Raw genomic sequence first — 16141 nt, 5'->3', positions numbered from 1 at the left:
GTTCCTTCCTGTTAAACTCAGTAGCACTGGCTGCAGTTTGTCTGCCATATTTTTGCCCAAAGTGCTTAAAACTTCCTCTTAAATTTGTGTACATTTGCCTCCAGTTACAGTCAGATGCTGGAGGTCATCAGTCTCTCTTTTCCCACCTAGATTTAGTAAAAGATTCCTTGGTTCTCGAGATCTTGAGGACAACAGGCCTGACCTGACTCAGTTGCAGAGCCCCATGATCAATTCTCAGATCTCCCTCGGACCCCTGTGGGACAGAGCAATGGATTACCAGTAATGAAAGCAGACTGAGGGTGGAGATTTTCCAAATTAATTCATATGGCTTTCAACTCTCTCTGCATCACTGCCCAATGCAGCAAGGCCAGAAATCTCAGGTGTGGCAGGCTTTTCCTTTAAAATTAGAGATAATATGGAGACCAGACATCCACTATAGCAGTACTTCTTAAACTTTTTGAGACCACGGAATACCAAACAATAATATTTTTTATGCAGAACAGCTATGAAAATTTTCTTAAAAATACAAAAAAAAAATTTGTCAGACCAAAAATAACCAAACACCAACATACACAGCGAAAACAAAATGAAGTAATTTAATCAGGTATCATAGCAATGAAGAAATAACATTGTGTCTTGTTCTAACAGCAGAAAATATATACCATTAGTATACGATTTCAAAAAAGTATCAGATGCTGGCGGCACACCTGCGAGTTGTTCACAGAAAACCAGTGTTCTGTGGAACATAGTTTGAGAAACACTGCACTATAGCAAATAGTCTGGTAGGCCTTGGAGAACAGGGTTCAGGATTTACTCCATGCCTGTTGAATGAGGGTTACATAGGAGCATGGTGCTTGCGGAGCACATGCCTCCTGCGTGGCCAACATTAGGTAGACTAGAGCAGGGAAGTAGTGATCAACTCTTTGGGGACTTAGAGCAGGCTGCACATGGCACATCAGAGATCCATATCATACCTTTTTATGTAATATTAGGCAGTCAACAAGCAGGCCAGCATGTACTGGCTGCAGCAGCTGCAGATGAAGCGTTGGGTGTTTTGCAATGCCCAGACTGGCTTTCCTGTGGACAATGTCACTGTGACAGCCCTGCCTGTGGATGAACCTCTGCTCAATGAAACAAGTAGGTATTAAATGGTTAACTATTTCCGTATTTTTCCCCCTTCTTAGATCACTGAACAAAGGTCTTAGGCAAGCAGTTTCAAAAAAGGCACCAAACTAGGTGCCAAATCTCGGAAGAGCTGAGCTTCTTCAGCTCCCATTGACTTCATTCATGGTGGAGTCGGAAACCTGCTTGAAACCTTTAACCTTGGTAATAAAAGCAATGCTAACTCCCATTGGACAGCTCATCTTAGCTACGTCTACACGTGAAGCCTACTTCGAAGTAGCCTATTTCGATGAATAACGTCTACACGTCCTCCACGGCTGGCAACGTCGATGTTCAACATCAACGTTGCGCAGCACCACATCGAAATAGGCGCTGCGAGAGAACGTCTACACGCCAAAGTAGCACACATCGAAATAGGGATGCCAGGCACAGCTGCAGACAGGGTCACAGGGCGGACTAGCACTTCCGGGGCAACAGCTAGCCGCTCCCTTAAAGGGCCCCTCCCAGACACACACAGCCTGCACAGCACGCGGTCTGAGGAGCCATAGGCATGCACACCTCGGGCGACGCAGTCATGGACCCCCAGCAGCAGCAGCAGCAGCCAGAGGTCCACCCAGCCCTCCCTGCAGGAGCAGGGCTTGCCCTGATCCATGCCATGCGGGAGGCAGCTGAGCACCTCCTTGCCACACCGGAGGAGGAGCAGCCTGCAGGGGAGCAGGACTCAACCCCCAACCATGCAGCACCCCGACCCTCACACGCCGCCGCCTGTGGAGCTACCCCACCAGCACCGACTGGTGGGAGCGGCTGGTGCTCGGCGAGTGGGACGACGACCGCTGGCTCAGGAACTTTAGGATGGGCAGGCAGACATTTATGGAGCTGTGCCAGTGGCTCACCCCCGCACTCAGGCACCAGGACACCGCCATGTGGCGTGCCCTCCCAGTGGAGAAACGGGTCGGCATCGCTGTCTGGAAGCTGGCCACTCCAGACAGCTACCGATCCGTGGGCCAGCAGTTTGGCGTCGGCAAGGCCACCATCGGGGCTGTCCTCATGGAGGTAAGAGGAACCACGGGGGTGGGGGGTGGGCAGGGCAGGGGAGGGGAGGGCCACGCACACCCTGCTCACCCCTCATTGGTGCTCTCCCATGTGCTTCCCCTGCAGGTTGTGCGCGCCATGAACGCCATGCTCCTCCACAGGCTCATGAGGCTGGGGGACCCAGATGCCACCATCGCGGGCTTTGCCACACTGGGCTTCCCCAATTGCTTCGGGGCTCTGGATGGGACTCACATCCCCATCCGCTCCCCGCAACACAGTGGAGGACACTACGTAAACCGCAAGGGATACCACTCAGTGGTCCTCCAGGCCTTGGTGGACAGCCGGGGCCGTTTCCAGGACGTTTATGTGGGCTGGCCTGGCAGCACCCATGACGCCCAGGTTTTCCGGAACTCGGGCCTGTGCCGCCGGCTGGAGGCGGGGACCTACATCCCCCAGCGGGAGATCCCTGTGGGGGACACCACCATGCCCCCCTGCGTCATCGCAGATGCGGCATACCCCCTCCGGCCCTGGCTCATGCACCCGTACACGGGCCATCTCTCTGCCAGCCAGGAGCGCTTCAACCAGCGCCTGAACCATGCGCGCCAGGTGGTGGAGCGCTCATTTGGCCGCCTCAAAGGGTGCTGGAGATGTCTCCTGACCCGCTTGGATGCGGGCCCCAAAAACATCCCCCAGATTGTGGGTGCCTGCTGCGCCCTACACAATCTGGTGGAGAGCAAGGGGGAGGCCTTTTTTCAGGACTGGGCTGTGGAGGCCGGCAGGGCCGATGTCCAGCCACCCGCTGCCCCCAGTTGCCAGGTGGACCCCGAAGGGACCCGGGTCCGGGAGGCCCTGTGGGCCCACTTCGATGAGGCCGTGGGGTGAACTCTGCCAGGCCCCCCACTGCCCCCCCCTTCCTCCACAACACTCCCTGCCCCTACGCACACACCACGGCGCACCCAACAGCACACACCCCCCCACTTTTCCTGGACAAATAAAAGCACGCACTTGTTGGTGAAATGAAACTGGTTTTCTTTTAACTGTTTTTTTAACTAATAACAACAAACTGTATACAAGACCTTCTAACTAAACTATTATATAAGTGAATAATAAAAAAGTTTGCATATATTATATGTACAAAAAACAGAAAACCAGGGATTACAAGGAAGGGGAGAACTATTTACATGGGGGGGGGACGGGGCAAACGGGGGGCACAAATAAATAAGTCCCAAAACTATATACAAGGGGGGGGCCACGTCCTGGGCCCCATGCCCCTATAGTCCGGCACTGGGGGTGGGCAGCTGGGAGCCTCGCCTCGGCCGCAGCCCTGTCCGGGGCTGGCTGGGGGCCGGGTGGACCAGAAGATACGTCCGGCGAGTCTCAGCTGGCCCCAGGTGTCCCTCGGCAGTCCGGCCCTCGGTGGCAGGTGGCGGGGCGACGGCGGACGGCGCAGTGACGAGCGGAGCAGCAGGTGGCGCGGCAGGTGGAGCACTCAGGGCGGGCGCAGCGGCGGCCGGCACGGCATGGGGGGCCAGGTAGTCCACGAGGTGGTTGAAGGTATCCATGTAGGCCCCCCATGCCTCTTGGCGCCAGGCCAGCGCCCACTCCTGGAGGTGGAGGCGGCGTTGCTCCACCTGCAGACGCTGCTCGGCGACCTCCAGCTGCCGACGATGGATGGCCAGCAGCTGGGGGTCCGTCGCCGGCGTGTGGTATTGCTGGGTCTGCCGTCTTGCCCGCTGTGGGGCCGGTCGGTCCTCCGCCAAGGGGCTTGCCTGGAGCGATGGCCCCAGAGGGGTTTCCGGGACCACTGAAGCCTCGCCGGCGCTCTCCGGTCCTTCCGATGGTGCAGCTGCAGAACACAGGAGGGGGGGAAGAAGAGGAGACAGACGTTAGTGTGGGCCCCGAGCCGTGGCCCTTGTCCCCCCACCCCTGTGCTGCAGGTTCCCCATCCCCGTCCCCGGGAGATGCTGCTGTGATGGGGTTCACGGGTCCCCCTACACTGCACCCCGTCCCCTGGCGGGAGTGACTCTCGCTTCACTCAGCAGGGTCTGACAGGAGAGGTTTCTTAGGCCACAGATGCCCAGTTTCTCCCAGGAGTGACAGTACAGCAGTCAGAGACAGTCCTTCCAACCCATCCTGGGGAGAAGACCCCAAGGGGTGCCCCTCTGGGGTGTAACTTTCCCCCTCCTCAGGCTGGCTGCCTTCCAGCTCTCCCTTCCCCTAGCCTCTACCTGCGGGTCCCCCCCCCCGCCCCCCGATTCAAAGCCAGCTCGGCTCCTCCCTCCTCTTTGTTCAGGGCAGAGGTGTCACCTGCCAGTTGTAGCCCCAGGATCATCCTTTGCCCCTGGGAGCTATTCAGCTTGTTGCTCATATCTAGCCTGAGTCTCGCATTTGCACTCCCCCCACTCCATCACATGCTACTGCAGGGTGTCCCACCCCCTCCTCCCGGGGGACCCTAGAGGTTCCGCACCCCCCTGCCCCAGGGATGGGGCATGGCACTGTTGTGCTGGGATGGGGGGCAGGGGCTGATGCACTCCTGTGAGGGACATGGCACTGCTCTCCTTGGGGCCATGGCCATCTGGGCATGTTCAGAGCCCTGGCCACATATCTATTACCCCCGCCCCTCAACCCCGGGGGTGTACACCGGGGGGGTACATACCTGTAGGTCCACTCCCACGGTCCGGGGACACCTGGGGGGCGGACGCCCGGCTGCTGCTCCGGGATGGGAGGAGGATGTGCAGCCCCATCTCAGCGGAGGAGGAGTCCCCCTCCTCCTCCTCCTCCTCCTCCTCCTCCTCCTCGTGCTGCGATGCCCCGGGGGTGGGCTCCAGGGGGGGCCCCCGGGGTGCAGGGCTTACCTCCGGGGCAGACTCCGGCTCTGGGGCCTGCTGGGGCTCCTCAGCCGAGGTGTCAAGAGTGGCTGGAGGGGAGGAGGTGTGCCGGGGGCCCAGGATGTCCCTGAGCTCCCTGTAAAAGGGGCAAGTGACAGGAGCGGCCCCAGATCGGCCGGCCGCATCCCGGGCCCGGGCGTAACCCTGCCGCAGCTCTTTGACTTTACTCTGGACATGGTCCAGAGTGCAGGCAGGGTGACCCCAGACGGCCAGGCCCTCGGCCAGCCGAGCGAACGCATCCGCGTTCCACCTCTTGCTCCCCATTACCTGGAGCACCTCCTCCTCACTCCAGAGCCCCAGCAGGTCCTGAAGCTCGGCCTCCGTCCAGGAGGGGCCCCGCTGCCGCTTGCCGGCCTGGCTGCCAGCCTGGCTGCCCTGGCTCCCCTTGGGGGGGGTCCCCTGGGGGCGCTGGGGGGGCTGCCGGGCGGCCATCGTTGCGCTGGGGGGTTCTTGGGGCTGCTGAAGAGCGTGCAGGCTGGCCGCGTGTTATTGCTGCTGCCTGCACACGCTCTCAGCTTCCTGCACAGAAAGGGAGGGGGCGGGGACATTTAAGGGGCCGCTCCACACGGCCACCATTGAGCTGAGGGGCTGTAGAGAGCGTCTCTCAACCCCTCAGCTGATGGCCGCCATGGAGGACCCCGCAATTTCGATGTTGCGGGACGCACAACAACTACACGGTCCCTACTTCGACGTTGAATGTCGAAGTAGGGCGCTATTCCTATCCCCTCATGGGGTTAGCGGCTTTGACATCTCGCCGCTTAACGTTGATGTTAACATCGAAATAGCGCCCTACACGTGTAGCCGTGACGGGCACTATTTCGAAGTTAGTGCCGCTACTTCAAAGTAGCGTGCACGTGTAGACACGGCTCTTCTGAAATAAATGGTCCGACATCCACAGCTGAGACACTTACTGTTTAGATGGAGCTGCATGAGGATAACTGTTGCTGTGGTCAAAGGCATTTGGATTTTTGTCTACAATTTCTCCTGTATTTCCCCAGAGCGAACCCATCATGTGGCATGCTTCTTACATGCCCTTCCAGTGTGGTTTTCTAACTTCGGAGGGGGCTGCAGGGCCTACAGCAGAGGGCCTACCTTTTATTCCCCTTGCAGTCTATGTCAGGGTGTGATCACACAGTTATGCCAATGTGATGGTGCAGTATGCCACTGGGGCTAGTCTGTCACCAGGTGCACACTTTACTGCTTTTTTGAAAAAAAAAGCATTTGGCAGCAAATGCTGCATGTCCTGTTTCAAAGAGCACTAGATGTGGGTTGGTCTCTCACTTGGCAGCTCTCCATCTTTTCCAGTTAAATAGGCTCTGTTCCTGCAGTTTTATTATAAGTATAAATACATAGAAGTGACCACATCTGTGGGTGAAAATGTTATTTCCTTGATGTCTTCCATGTAGAGCCAAGGTTTGAAAATTACGCAAGGTTACTGTGTTGCAGACTTTAAAAAGTAATCAGTTTAAGTCAACTTAGGTCGTCTTGGCAGCGACGAATATAAAGATTTTTGTGCCTGGGCTCTTATTCATTTAACAAACGACCCTTATATGCAGTGTTATTGTAGCTGGGTTGGTCCCAGTATGGTAAGAGACAAAAGGGGTGAGGTAATGTATTTTATTGGACCCACTTCTGCTAGTGACAGAAACAAGCCTTCATGCTTACACAGAGCCGCTCTAAAACTCTGGGCAAAGTACCATAATTGTCACAGCTAGATAAGAGATTGAACCAGTAGACTATGTGCTAATTACCTATGCTAACCTACCTGTCTGATATATTTAGCCATAACACACTTAGCACTTTGCCCAGAATTAGGGAAGAATTCTGTGTAGCGTGAAAGCTTGAGTCTGTCTCCAGCAGAAGTTGGTCCTATAAAAGATATTACCTTACCTGCCTTTTGTGTCTCACGAACTGCAGGGAAGATTGGATGGCTTCACATGGTCTGTCTTGAATAGATATGCAGACTGAAGTGAAAGAATATGACCAAGCTTAATGCTTAATATAAATAGGCAGAGTCTGATCAATTTCTCTCCTGGTTTTCCAGTTGACACTGAAGGTGAGGAGTTCTTGCCCCCTGTGAAAACCCCTACAGACGTGGTAGGTTTAAAGGCAGCCGCTCTGCCCACTCCACAGATGCCTGCTGCACTCCAGAACCTTTCTCTCAAACACCCTTGGACTGAAATACAGTAAGTGGCACTGGAAATGTGGCTGGCTTGTTGCACCTCCTGGTGCTCTTGAGCGTTACTACAGCACAAGACAGAAATGTGTAGTGGGTAATGCCTTTGGGCAGGTGTGTCAGAACTCTCACAGTATAATGAACACTGCACAGCAGGGAATGTATGCGCTGTCCCCTCTCTGGCTTTTTGATCAGTAAGTCTCAGTAGCAGGTCTACAGCCTGGATTTTTTTAAATGCCAGTGTCAGTTGGCCTTTTGCGCAAGTGATTGTAGTTATGTGCACAGATCTAATAAGTGTGCCCACAAGTGGGTCTGTGTGCATGCAGTAAGAGCTTGCTGCGCAACCCACTGAAGTCACTGCGATCTTACTACTGATTGCAGTAGGCATTGAATCAGGTGCATTGGGCATACGCAGACGTGGTCATGTGGTAGTGACCCAAGAGGCTGCTTTGCAAGGGACTGAGAGCTCAGGACCCAATTCAATAAGTGTTCATTTCCCAGCATTTGAGCAGTTCCATTGCTCATGCAGATGTGCATCACTGGTTCAAGGCCAGAGCACTCAGCCCTTTGCAGGATTGAGCCCCAAATGTCTGTGAACTTCCATTATCTTAAGGGCCTGATCCAGCTCCCATCAAAGTCTATGGAAAGACTCTGACTGACAAGTGAGAGCCGAGTCAGGCCCTGACTCCTCAAATGCTAATCCAGCAAAGTGCATAAATCCATGCATAATCCCGCTGATGAAAGTTCAGCCATGTGTAAGTGCTGTAGAGATCAGGGCTCTTGCATTCACTCTTGAAACTGGCTGTTGCCGGTTAAGGGGGAAACTTCTAGTGTTGACAGCTAGCACTGTTAATGGCCCTGGTGGCTAACAGTGCCAGCCAGCCCATTTGGACCACATGCCAGGAATTCTGAGGAGGAAGAGTAGAAAGCCTTATGTTCAGGCCAAGTGGAGACATCTCAGATGGGGTAGGACATGTTGATGTGTTTCTGACAGCAGGGTAGTTTAGTTAAGGCTTTTATTTGTGAGTTAGATAAGCAGCAGAAGCAAACACTCTGTTAGGAGCCTAAAGATGTAAGTGTGTCCTTATATCCCCTATCCTCAAATCAGCTGCTGCTGCATGGTTTGTTTCTCTCAATCTTTCCAAAGCACCCATCAGTGTTTTTCATGGGTTTAGTTTGGCTATGTTCAGCAAACCCCATATATTGTACTGCATGCAACCAAGAAAAATTGGCACAAACAAGGGGCTGTGGAAGTGCAATGCAAGAGTGAGAAAGAGAGAGAAAATTAGTCAGTTGGCTTTGACAACTTTCTGTCCTATACCAGTCTTTTGTGTCACCATCACCAGCACAACATTGACTTAAAGGAAAAATGCGGGGCTAGATCCTCAGCCTGAGTGAATTTTCAGAGCTTCAGGAGCACTCTTCTGATTTCCACCAGCTGGCATCTGGCCCCACTGATGCCAGTGAAGCTGCAGCCAATTGACACTACCCAGGCCCGTTGACAGAGGGGACGAAGAGGAGCAATTTCATAGGGGCCCAGGGACTTAAAGGAGTCCAGGCCTGCCACTGCCACTGCTGTAGCCCTGCCTGTGTTCCAGGCCCTCTTAAATAGCATGGCTGTAACAACATTGTAAGAGTGTGAGGAGCACCACAACTGGAGCTGCAAGTGGGGAGTCAGGGACCTGGAGGGTTTATCCAGGGGAGTGAGCATGGAGGGGACAGTCAGGTTGAGAACAGAGTAGGGAGTTGGGCTGGGAAGAGGAAGGAGGGACTAAGCTTTGGGCGAGAGTCTGGAATGGGACTGCAGGGAGCAAGGGCAGAGTAACTGGGCTGGGACAGAAAAAGAGCGGAGTGGTGGGGACAGAGGTAAGCAAGGACAGCTGAGAGAAAGGAGCCGAATGAGGGGGCCACAGTACTGCAGAGGGGCAAAGGTGGGCTGTGGGGTCAGAGAGCAGAAGGGGCTGAGCTAGGTACAAGAATACTGGTGGGCAGAGCTGCACAGGGGGCATTGGAGGGACAGAGAGGGGAAGGAGCCAAGCTGTACGCAGGAGCACTGACAGTGAAGAGAGCTGGGCTGGTGGCAGATCAGGGAAGGGGTGGAGCTGAGCAGAGGACCTCTGGGGGCAGAGCGGGGTGGAGGCTGTCAGAGGGTACAGATGGGGATGGGGCTGAGCTGGGTACAGAAGCGCTGGGGTGGGGAGGACTGGGTAGGAGGTATTGGGGAGGCAAAGAGAGGAAGGAGGCAAGCTGGGCACAGAAACACTGGGCAGGGCGGGGAGGGGGCTGGGCTGGGGGCAGTGCAGGAAAGGGACAGAGCTGGTCAGGGAGTTGCAGGGGGGACAGAGAGGGGAAGAGGCTGAGCTGTGTACAGGACCGCTGGGGGATAGAGCTCAGCAGTGGGTGTTGGGGGCGCAGAGAGGGTAAGGAGCCAAGCTGGACATAGGAATATTGCAGGGGAGGAAGGAGCTGGGCAAGGGGCAGAGCAGGGAACGGACAGAGCTGGGCAAGGAACTGCTGAGGAGCAGAGCTGGGCAGGAAGTTGCTGGGGGACAGAGAGAGGAAGGAGTGCTGAGCTGGACACACAACTGCTGGGGACAAAGCTGGGCAGGGTTGACCAGGCGTGGCAGAGAGGGGAAGGAGGGTGGGAGGGGCACCCCTAGAAATGTGAAGGTTGGGGTTGTGACCAACCAGGGGGTCCTCTGATTGAGGGTTGGTGTTTGGGGTTTCCCTAGACAGGTGTTGGCTTGTGGCTTTTTCTAAATGACCGAGAGAGGCGGTCATTGATTTGTGCTGCCTGGGGCCCAGATTTCCTGTCTGTGGGCCTGACACATCCTGGGATCTTGCCCCACTGCTGCCAGTGGAGCTACAGCCAATTCAGACAGCTGGCATCTAACCTGTGTTTTATGTTTGTTAATGATAGCAGAAGGATGTTTTTTGATGGTGGTACCAAGTTGTAGTACCTCCCTGTGACCCCTCTTCTAATGCCTCCCCTCTGCCTTACTTTGTCTTCCTTCCTGCATGTTGAAGTAAGGGGGAGACCAGCATCCCCTGCATGGCAGTCCAGGGGATCCAGCAATCTGGCTGGCCTCAGTGACCCTGGCTCTCCTGTCCCTTGGCTCGAGGTGATTTTGTCTTTTCAGAAATACCATCTACAGTCTCTGTGGCACCAGGGAGCTCCCTGGGAATGGCAGGAACATCTGCACTGCTGAAGGATTCCCAGAGCACCCTGGGAATCTGGCAGAGGAACAAGGGATTGAAGGGGAACCAGAATGCCCAGGTATTTTCTCCTTGCTGCCCAAGTATTTTCTCCTCGCTGTGGCCTGTGTCCTAGCCTGGCTTTAAGAAATCACTGTGATGCGGCAGCCCTATCAGCTGTTGAAGAAGAAAGATGTTTCTTTGGGAGGGTTGCAGAGGCCTTCTGGGACACTGAATCCCAGTGCTTCACTCTCTAGAGCTCCTTAGTAGCTCCCTCACAATGTTGTAGAGCATCACAGGGCATAGCATCTATGGGCTGCTTCCTCAGAAGGCACTGGTTGGTGTAGCTCCCTTGAAACCACTTAGCAGGAGGTGGGGACCAGGCTCTGTTTTGATACCTGCAGCAGTGGGGCATCTTGGTAGCAGATGTGGGATTTGTCAGTGCTTTCTCAGGGGCTGCATTTTAGAGCAGCCCCTCTCTCCCTTCAGCTCTCTGTTCTAAGCTGCAAAGCCTTCCACCGGAGCTGTCAGTCTTTACTTGGCAGCCAGTCGTCCCTCTGAAAGGACGTTTCTGGCTCCCCTCAACTGCTGTAAATCAGGTTAGTTCTATTGACTCCACTGGAACTGCACCTGTGTACATTGGATGAGATCAGTCCTATCAACTCCCATTTAGCTCCAGCTGATGACACCAGCTGGGGATCAGATCCCTTTGACTCCAGTGAAGCTGTGGCCAACTGAGCCTGGCTAGGCCATGCCCCTATGTGTCTACATGAGATACAGCATTTCAGCTGGTGCTGTGTATCTGTGCCTCTGTGGCTGGTCATTCAGTTTGGTGTTGGTTTCCCACAAGTGAAGTGACTCCTCTCCCCTCACTTGTCTCCCTCAGTCAGAGAGCAGACCCAAGAGGGCACACAGGCAGGACCCAGGCCACGTTGGCCTAGGAAAGCCAAGTGGCTGAACAGTGGTTTTCCTGCCTTTGTGGAAGGGTTGGCACGTGAGAGAAGCTCCCCTGACAAGGTGGCTGTTCTGCAACAGCAGATTCTGACTCTCACAGAAGAAGTCAAGTCTCAGAAGGTAAGGCTGGCCTGCAGGTCATTGTCCAGAGCCCAGGAAAGCCACTGTGATGGCTTCATAGACCCAAGGGAGCTTTGCATCTAATCCCTAGATGCTAGTGTGTGCATTAGCAAGTGTTGTTTGGTGTGCTAGTGTGTTGCTAGCCTGTTGTTTGGTTCTTCAGTGATCTTCCAATGCAGCTGTTCTCAGTTGGGGCAGGAAAGAGGTCACTCTGGGCTCACAAGGTGTGACCTGATTTCTGTCAGAGATTACAGCATTTACATTGTATGAACCTGCTCAGAATGAATGGGTGCTCACCCTGGGCTCTCACTGGTGTCCTTGGGAAAAGAAGCAGGTCCATGGTAAGCAACTGATCCTTAGTTTGCTTCATGGAGGGGATAAAAAAGCAGTCTTGTTGCACTTTAAGGGATAACAATATAATTTATTAAGTGATGAGATTTCTTGGGACAGACCTACTTCTTCAGATCTAGAAAACCCTGATCTGAAGAAGTGGGTCTGTCCACGAAAATTCATCACCTGATAAATTATGTTTTTAGTCTTTAAAGTGCAACAGGACTGCTTTTTTGCTTTGTTATTTTGTGAAGATACAGACTAACACAGGTACCTCTCTGAGACTATTCACCATCCATGGAGGCAATGGCATTTTCCCAGGGCATGAAAGCTCCCTCTGTGGCCATGTGTCGTGAGTCAGAGCCTGCTCTAAAGAGGGGACTTGATGGTGAAAGTGTCACCATGACAAAGGGACTGTTGGTACCCATGGAGCCAGCACGCACCACCCACTACCCTGCCAGTGAACCCCTGGGCAGGAGAGTCTCTACATCCAGTCAGCCCCCAGGAAGATGCCTATGGAGAGCCCAAGGCCAGAAGGGATGCACAGTCTCCTCTTGTAGACAGATCTGCATTTCCACCATGGTACAGGCACCAGCCATGGAGCATGGAAACCCCTCCATCGTGGGTGCTTCTGTGACAGGATGACAGCTCAGCTCTGCTGCTGTAGACACACAGGAATAGCCTTCAATTCTCCTACACTGATGAGGGCCCTGATATTAGCAGGAGGCAGCCAAGGGGTGTCCTACCCATGAGAGGTCTGCCAAATTCCCCTCACTAGTTCCAGTCCATTAAAAATTCAGAGCCACTGCTGTATTGCATGTTGTTTGTTTGTTGTGACAGATCACTCCATGTTTCTCCAGGAGCTGATTAAGGTTCTCCACAAAGCTCTGGAGGCTGCACAGCAGGAGAAGAGAGCGTCCAGCATGTACCTCACTGCTGCAGAAGATAAAGATCGTCTGGAGCTGGTGCGGCACAAAGTGAGGCAAATAGTGGAGCTCAGCAATCGAGTAGAAGCTCTGGAGACTGAGAAGAAGGAGCTGGAGCAGTGCCTGGCTCTGAGAGAAAGCTGTGTGGAGGAGCTTCAGAAGCATGTTCAGCTTCTGATGGACAAGAACCAGGGCAAGCAACAAGTCATCTTGAAGCTCATGGAGCAGATTGACCTGGATCACTCTGCGACAGTGCAAGAGGCCGATGCTGTTGCCACAGAGACCTTGTACAAGCAGCAGGATGAGATTGAGCATTTGAAGGTCTGAGGCAGGCACCTCCAAATTAGCAGATATAGGGTTCTTTAGTATTCAAGACAACAGGTGGCAGGGACTGATTTATACTGCTCCTTTGGGCTACGTCTACACGTGCACCCAACTTCGAAATAGCTTATTTCGATGTTGCGACATCGAAATAGGCTATTTCGATGAATAACGTCTACACGTCCTCCAGGGCTGGCAACGTCGATGTTCAACTTCGACGTTGCTCAGCCCAACATCAAAATAGGCGCAGCGAGGGAACGTCTACACGCCAAAGTAGCACACATCGAAATAAGGGAGCCAGGCACAGCTGCAGACAGGGTCACGGGGCGGACTCAACAGCAAGTCGCTCCCTTAAAGGGCCCCTCCCAGACACACTTTCATTAAACAGTGCAAGATACACAGAGCCAACAACTAGTTGCAGACCCTGTATATGCAGCACGGACCCCCAGCTGCAGCAGCAGCAGCCAGAAGCCCTGGGCTAAGGGCTGCTGCCCACGATGACCACAGAGCCCCGCAAGGGCTGGAGAGAGAGTATCTCTCAACCCCCCAGCTGATGGCCGCCATGGAGGACCCCGCTATTTCGATGTTGCGGGACGCGGATCGTCTACACGTCCCTACTTCGATGTTGAACGTCGAAGTAGGGCGCTATTCCCATCCCCTCATGGGGTTAGCGACTTCGACGTCTCGCCGCCTAACGTCGATTTCAACTTCGAAATAGCGCCCAACACGTGTAGACGTGACGGGCGCTATTTCGAAGTTACTGCCGCTACTTCGAAGTAGCGTGCACGTGTAGACGCAGCTTTGCTGTCCAAAGTACAGGCAGTTTGCACGGGTGGGACTGACAGTTGTCCTGTGATTTGAACTGTGTGTTTGGTGTAAGAGATGGGGAAGTGGTAGCTTAGAACTTGTATTGCCTGATTTAGCTGAGTCATTCTCCATCCAGAGTTTAGCTCCACCCCTGTTGATGTCTTCATTCACACAGCCTCTTTGTAAATAACATTCCCCCTCACGCGGCCTGGCCCAACATGCAGTTCCCAGCTCCATCTGTGCAGTTATAAGGGATGCTTGTATCTCTCAGCAGAAAAACACTGCAACTAACAATGTGGGTTTGTTGTCTGTGGTGACATGGTGTTAGCTGATGCTTGGAATGTCTCAGGCCTGGATTCTTAAAAATGAATCAAACCCTCATTTCGCTGCCTGTCTCTTTGCAGCATTTCCCAAGATCATGCCTATTACAGGTCGGAGTTAAGGAGGTTTGGCCGCCCTGACTGTGCATTCCAGGTCTGAACATGTGTGGATATAGGTTTATCCCTATGTGTTAAGTTCCTGGGTCTCTGAGGTTTTTGGGAGACCGACCTGTAATGTATTTTGCCTTAAATGATGGAGCCATCCTCACATTTTTAGTTTTTATGTAGGGATTTAAAACTGAGGAGAATAGCAAAATCCTGCCTTCTGGCTTCCGACTGCCAGTCTGGTGTGAGCACCTGCTCTTTCTGACAGGATGACTTATACGCCTACAAAACTCAGAACCAGTTCCTCAACTCGGAGATCCACCAGGTCACAAAGCTCTGGAGAAGTGTTGCTGAGAAGGAGAAGGTCCTGTTGATGAAGGTGAGGTTTTTGCCCACGAAAGCTTATGCTCTAAAATATCTGGTAGTCTACAAGGTGCCACAGGACTTCTTGTTGTTCATTTATGTAGTTACTGTAAAGTCGGCACCAGCCCTGGTCCCAGATGCCAACAAGGTTTGTTCCCAGAGGACTTTCACCCACACCTACCCTCTGCATTTTGGTGGCCCCAACATGGGATCTCTGATCATCTTCCCTCAGGAGTTTCCCAAGTAACATACACACAAACTCTGATTTTTATTTGGGTTCCAAGGAACAGTGAATCATTAGTAGAGTTGAGATCTTGCAAAACCAAATAGCTGCTTCCCCGCAAATTTCAGCTCCAGGCCAGACTTGAACTTAGAGTCACATGCAGATCTGGGATTGACATAGGAAAAGCCTCTGTCCAAGCTCCATCCAGTTTGATAGCCTGTCACTAACAAGTACCATTATGAATAGGATAAAGCACTGAAGTTAAACTGCCCATAGGGAAAGGTCCCTTCAGCCCCCAGGAGTTAGAGAACACACAAATGGCCTTAGTGTAGGGAGGCATAGTTCAATGGTTTGAGCATTGGCCTGCTAAACCCAGGATTGTGAGCTCCATCCCTAAGGGGGCCATTTAGGGATCTGGGGCAAACAGATGAAAAAAAAATCTGTCTGGGTTGGTGGTAGGTCCTGCTGTGAGTGCAGGAGACTGGACTCCATGACCTCTGATGGTCCCTTCCAGCTCTATGAGGTAGATATATTTATTTATTTTTAGTGAGTATGACTAAAGGTCCATCTAGCCCTCATCCTGTCTTCCAACAAAGTGGCCAATACCAGGTGCCCCAAAAGGAATGAACAAGACAGGCAGTCAGCAAGTGATCCATCTCTGTCACCCATTCCCAACTTGTGGCAAATAGAAGCCAGGGATGCCATCCGTGCTCAGCTTGGCTAGTAGCCATTGATGAACCCATCCTCCATGAATTCTTCTATTTTTTTTTCTTTTTTTTTAATCTATTACACTCTTGGGCATTCACAACATCCTCTGGCATGTGTTGAGGGAGGTTTACACTCAAAACGTGGAGGTTATGTCCCTCTGAAGGACTTATTTGTGTTTTCCTGTCTGCTATCATAACTCTGGATGGTTTCATTAGCCACAAAAACCTTCAGCCCATTTTTGAATCCTGCTGAGCATGTAGCCTCAGCACCTCCTGTGGCAGGAAGCTCACAAGTTAATGGCACATGTGGAAAAGCATTTCCCTAGTTTTTTGGAATCTGGCACCATTTGATTGCACTGAGGGCCTCCATATTCTTGTTGGGAGTAGCACTGCCCTTCTCCCTTGTACTGTGGGGTGGAGCAGACATTGCCCTTCATCCTGTCTTTGCTGTTCCATTCATAATTATATTCTTGTAGTATTCTCTCTTATTCCTCTCCTACCTATAATCAACAGACCAATCTTTTTAATCTGTCTTTAAAGTGCTTAGTTCTC

At 52.9% G+C, this 16141-nt stretch overlaps 1 protein-coding gene across 3 annotated transcripts in view; it reads left to right on the top strand.

Annotated features, from left to right (window-relative positions):
* Positions 1-16141, top strand: part of TBC1D2 (TBC1 domain family member 2) — a 59888-nt gene that overhangs the window by 18166 nt on the left and 25581 nt on the right. For 2 of the 3 annotated variants that reach the window (XM_074994471.1, XM_074994470.1), the window contains exons 3-8: positions 993-1137; positions 7087-7228; positions 10359-10495; positions 11300-11487; positions 12678-13064; positions 14565-14675. In XM_074994471.1, the coding sequence (XP_074850572.1) occupies positions 993-1137; positions 7087-7228; positions 10359-10495; positions 11300-11487; positions 12678-13064; positions 14565-14675 (1110 nt within the window). Of the gene's footprint in view, positions 1-992; positions 1138-7086; positions 7229-10358; positions 10496-11299; positions 11488-12677; positions 13065-14564; positions 14676-16141 lie in introns of those variants that run through there. The other variant, XM_074994472.1, reaches the window with a different exon arrangement.

This window comes from Carettochelys insculpta, chromosome 5 (assembly GCF_033958435.1).
Source record: "Carettochelys insculpta isolate YL-2023 chromosome 5, ASM3395843v1, whole genome shotgun sequence".
Lineage (NCBI taxonomy): Eukaryota > Metazoa > Chordata > Testudines > Carettochelyidae > Carettochelys > Carettochelys insculpta.
The sequence above is the reverse complement of the archived record's forward strand: the minus strand, read 5'-3'. Positions and strand labels throughout refer to the sequence as shown.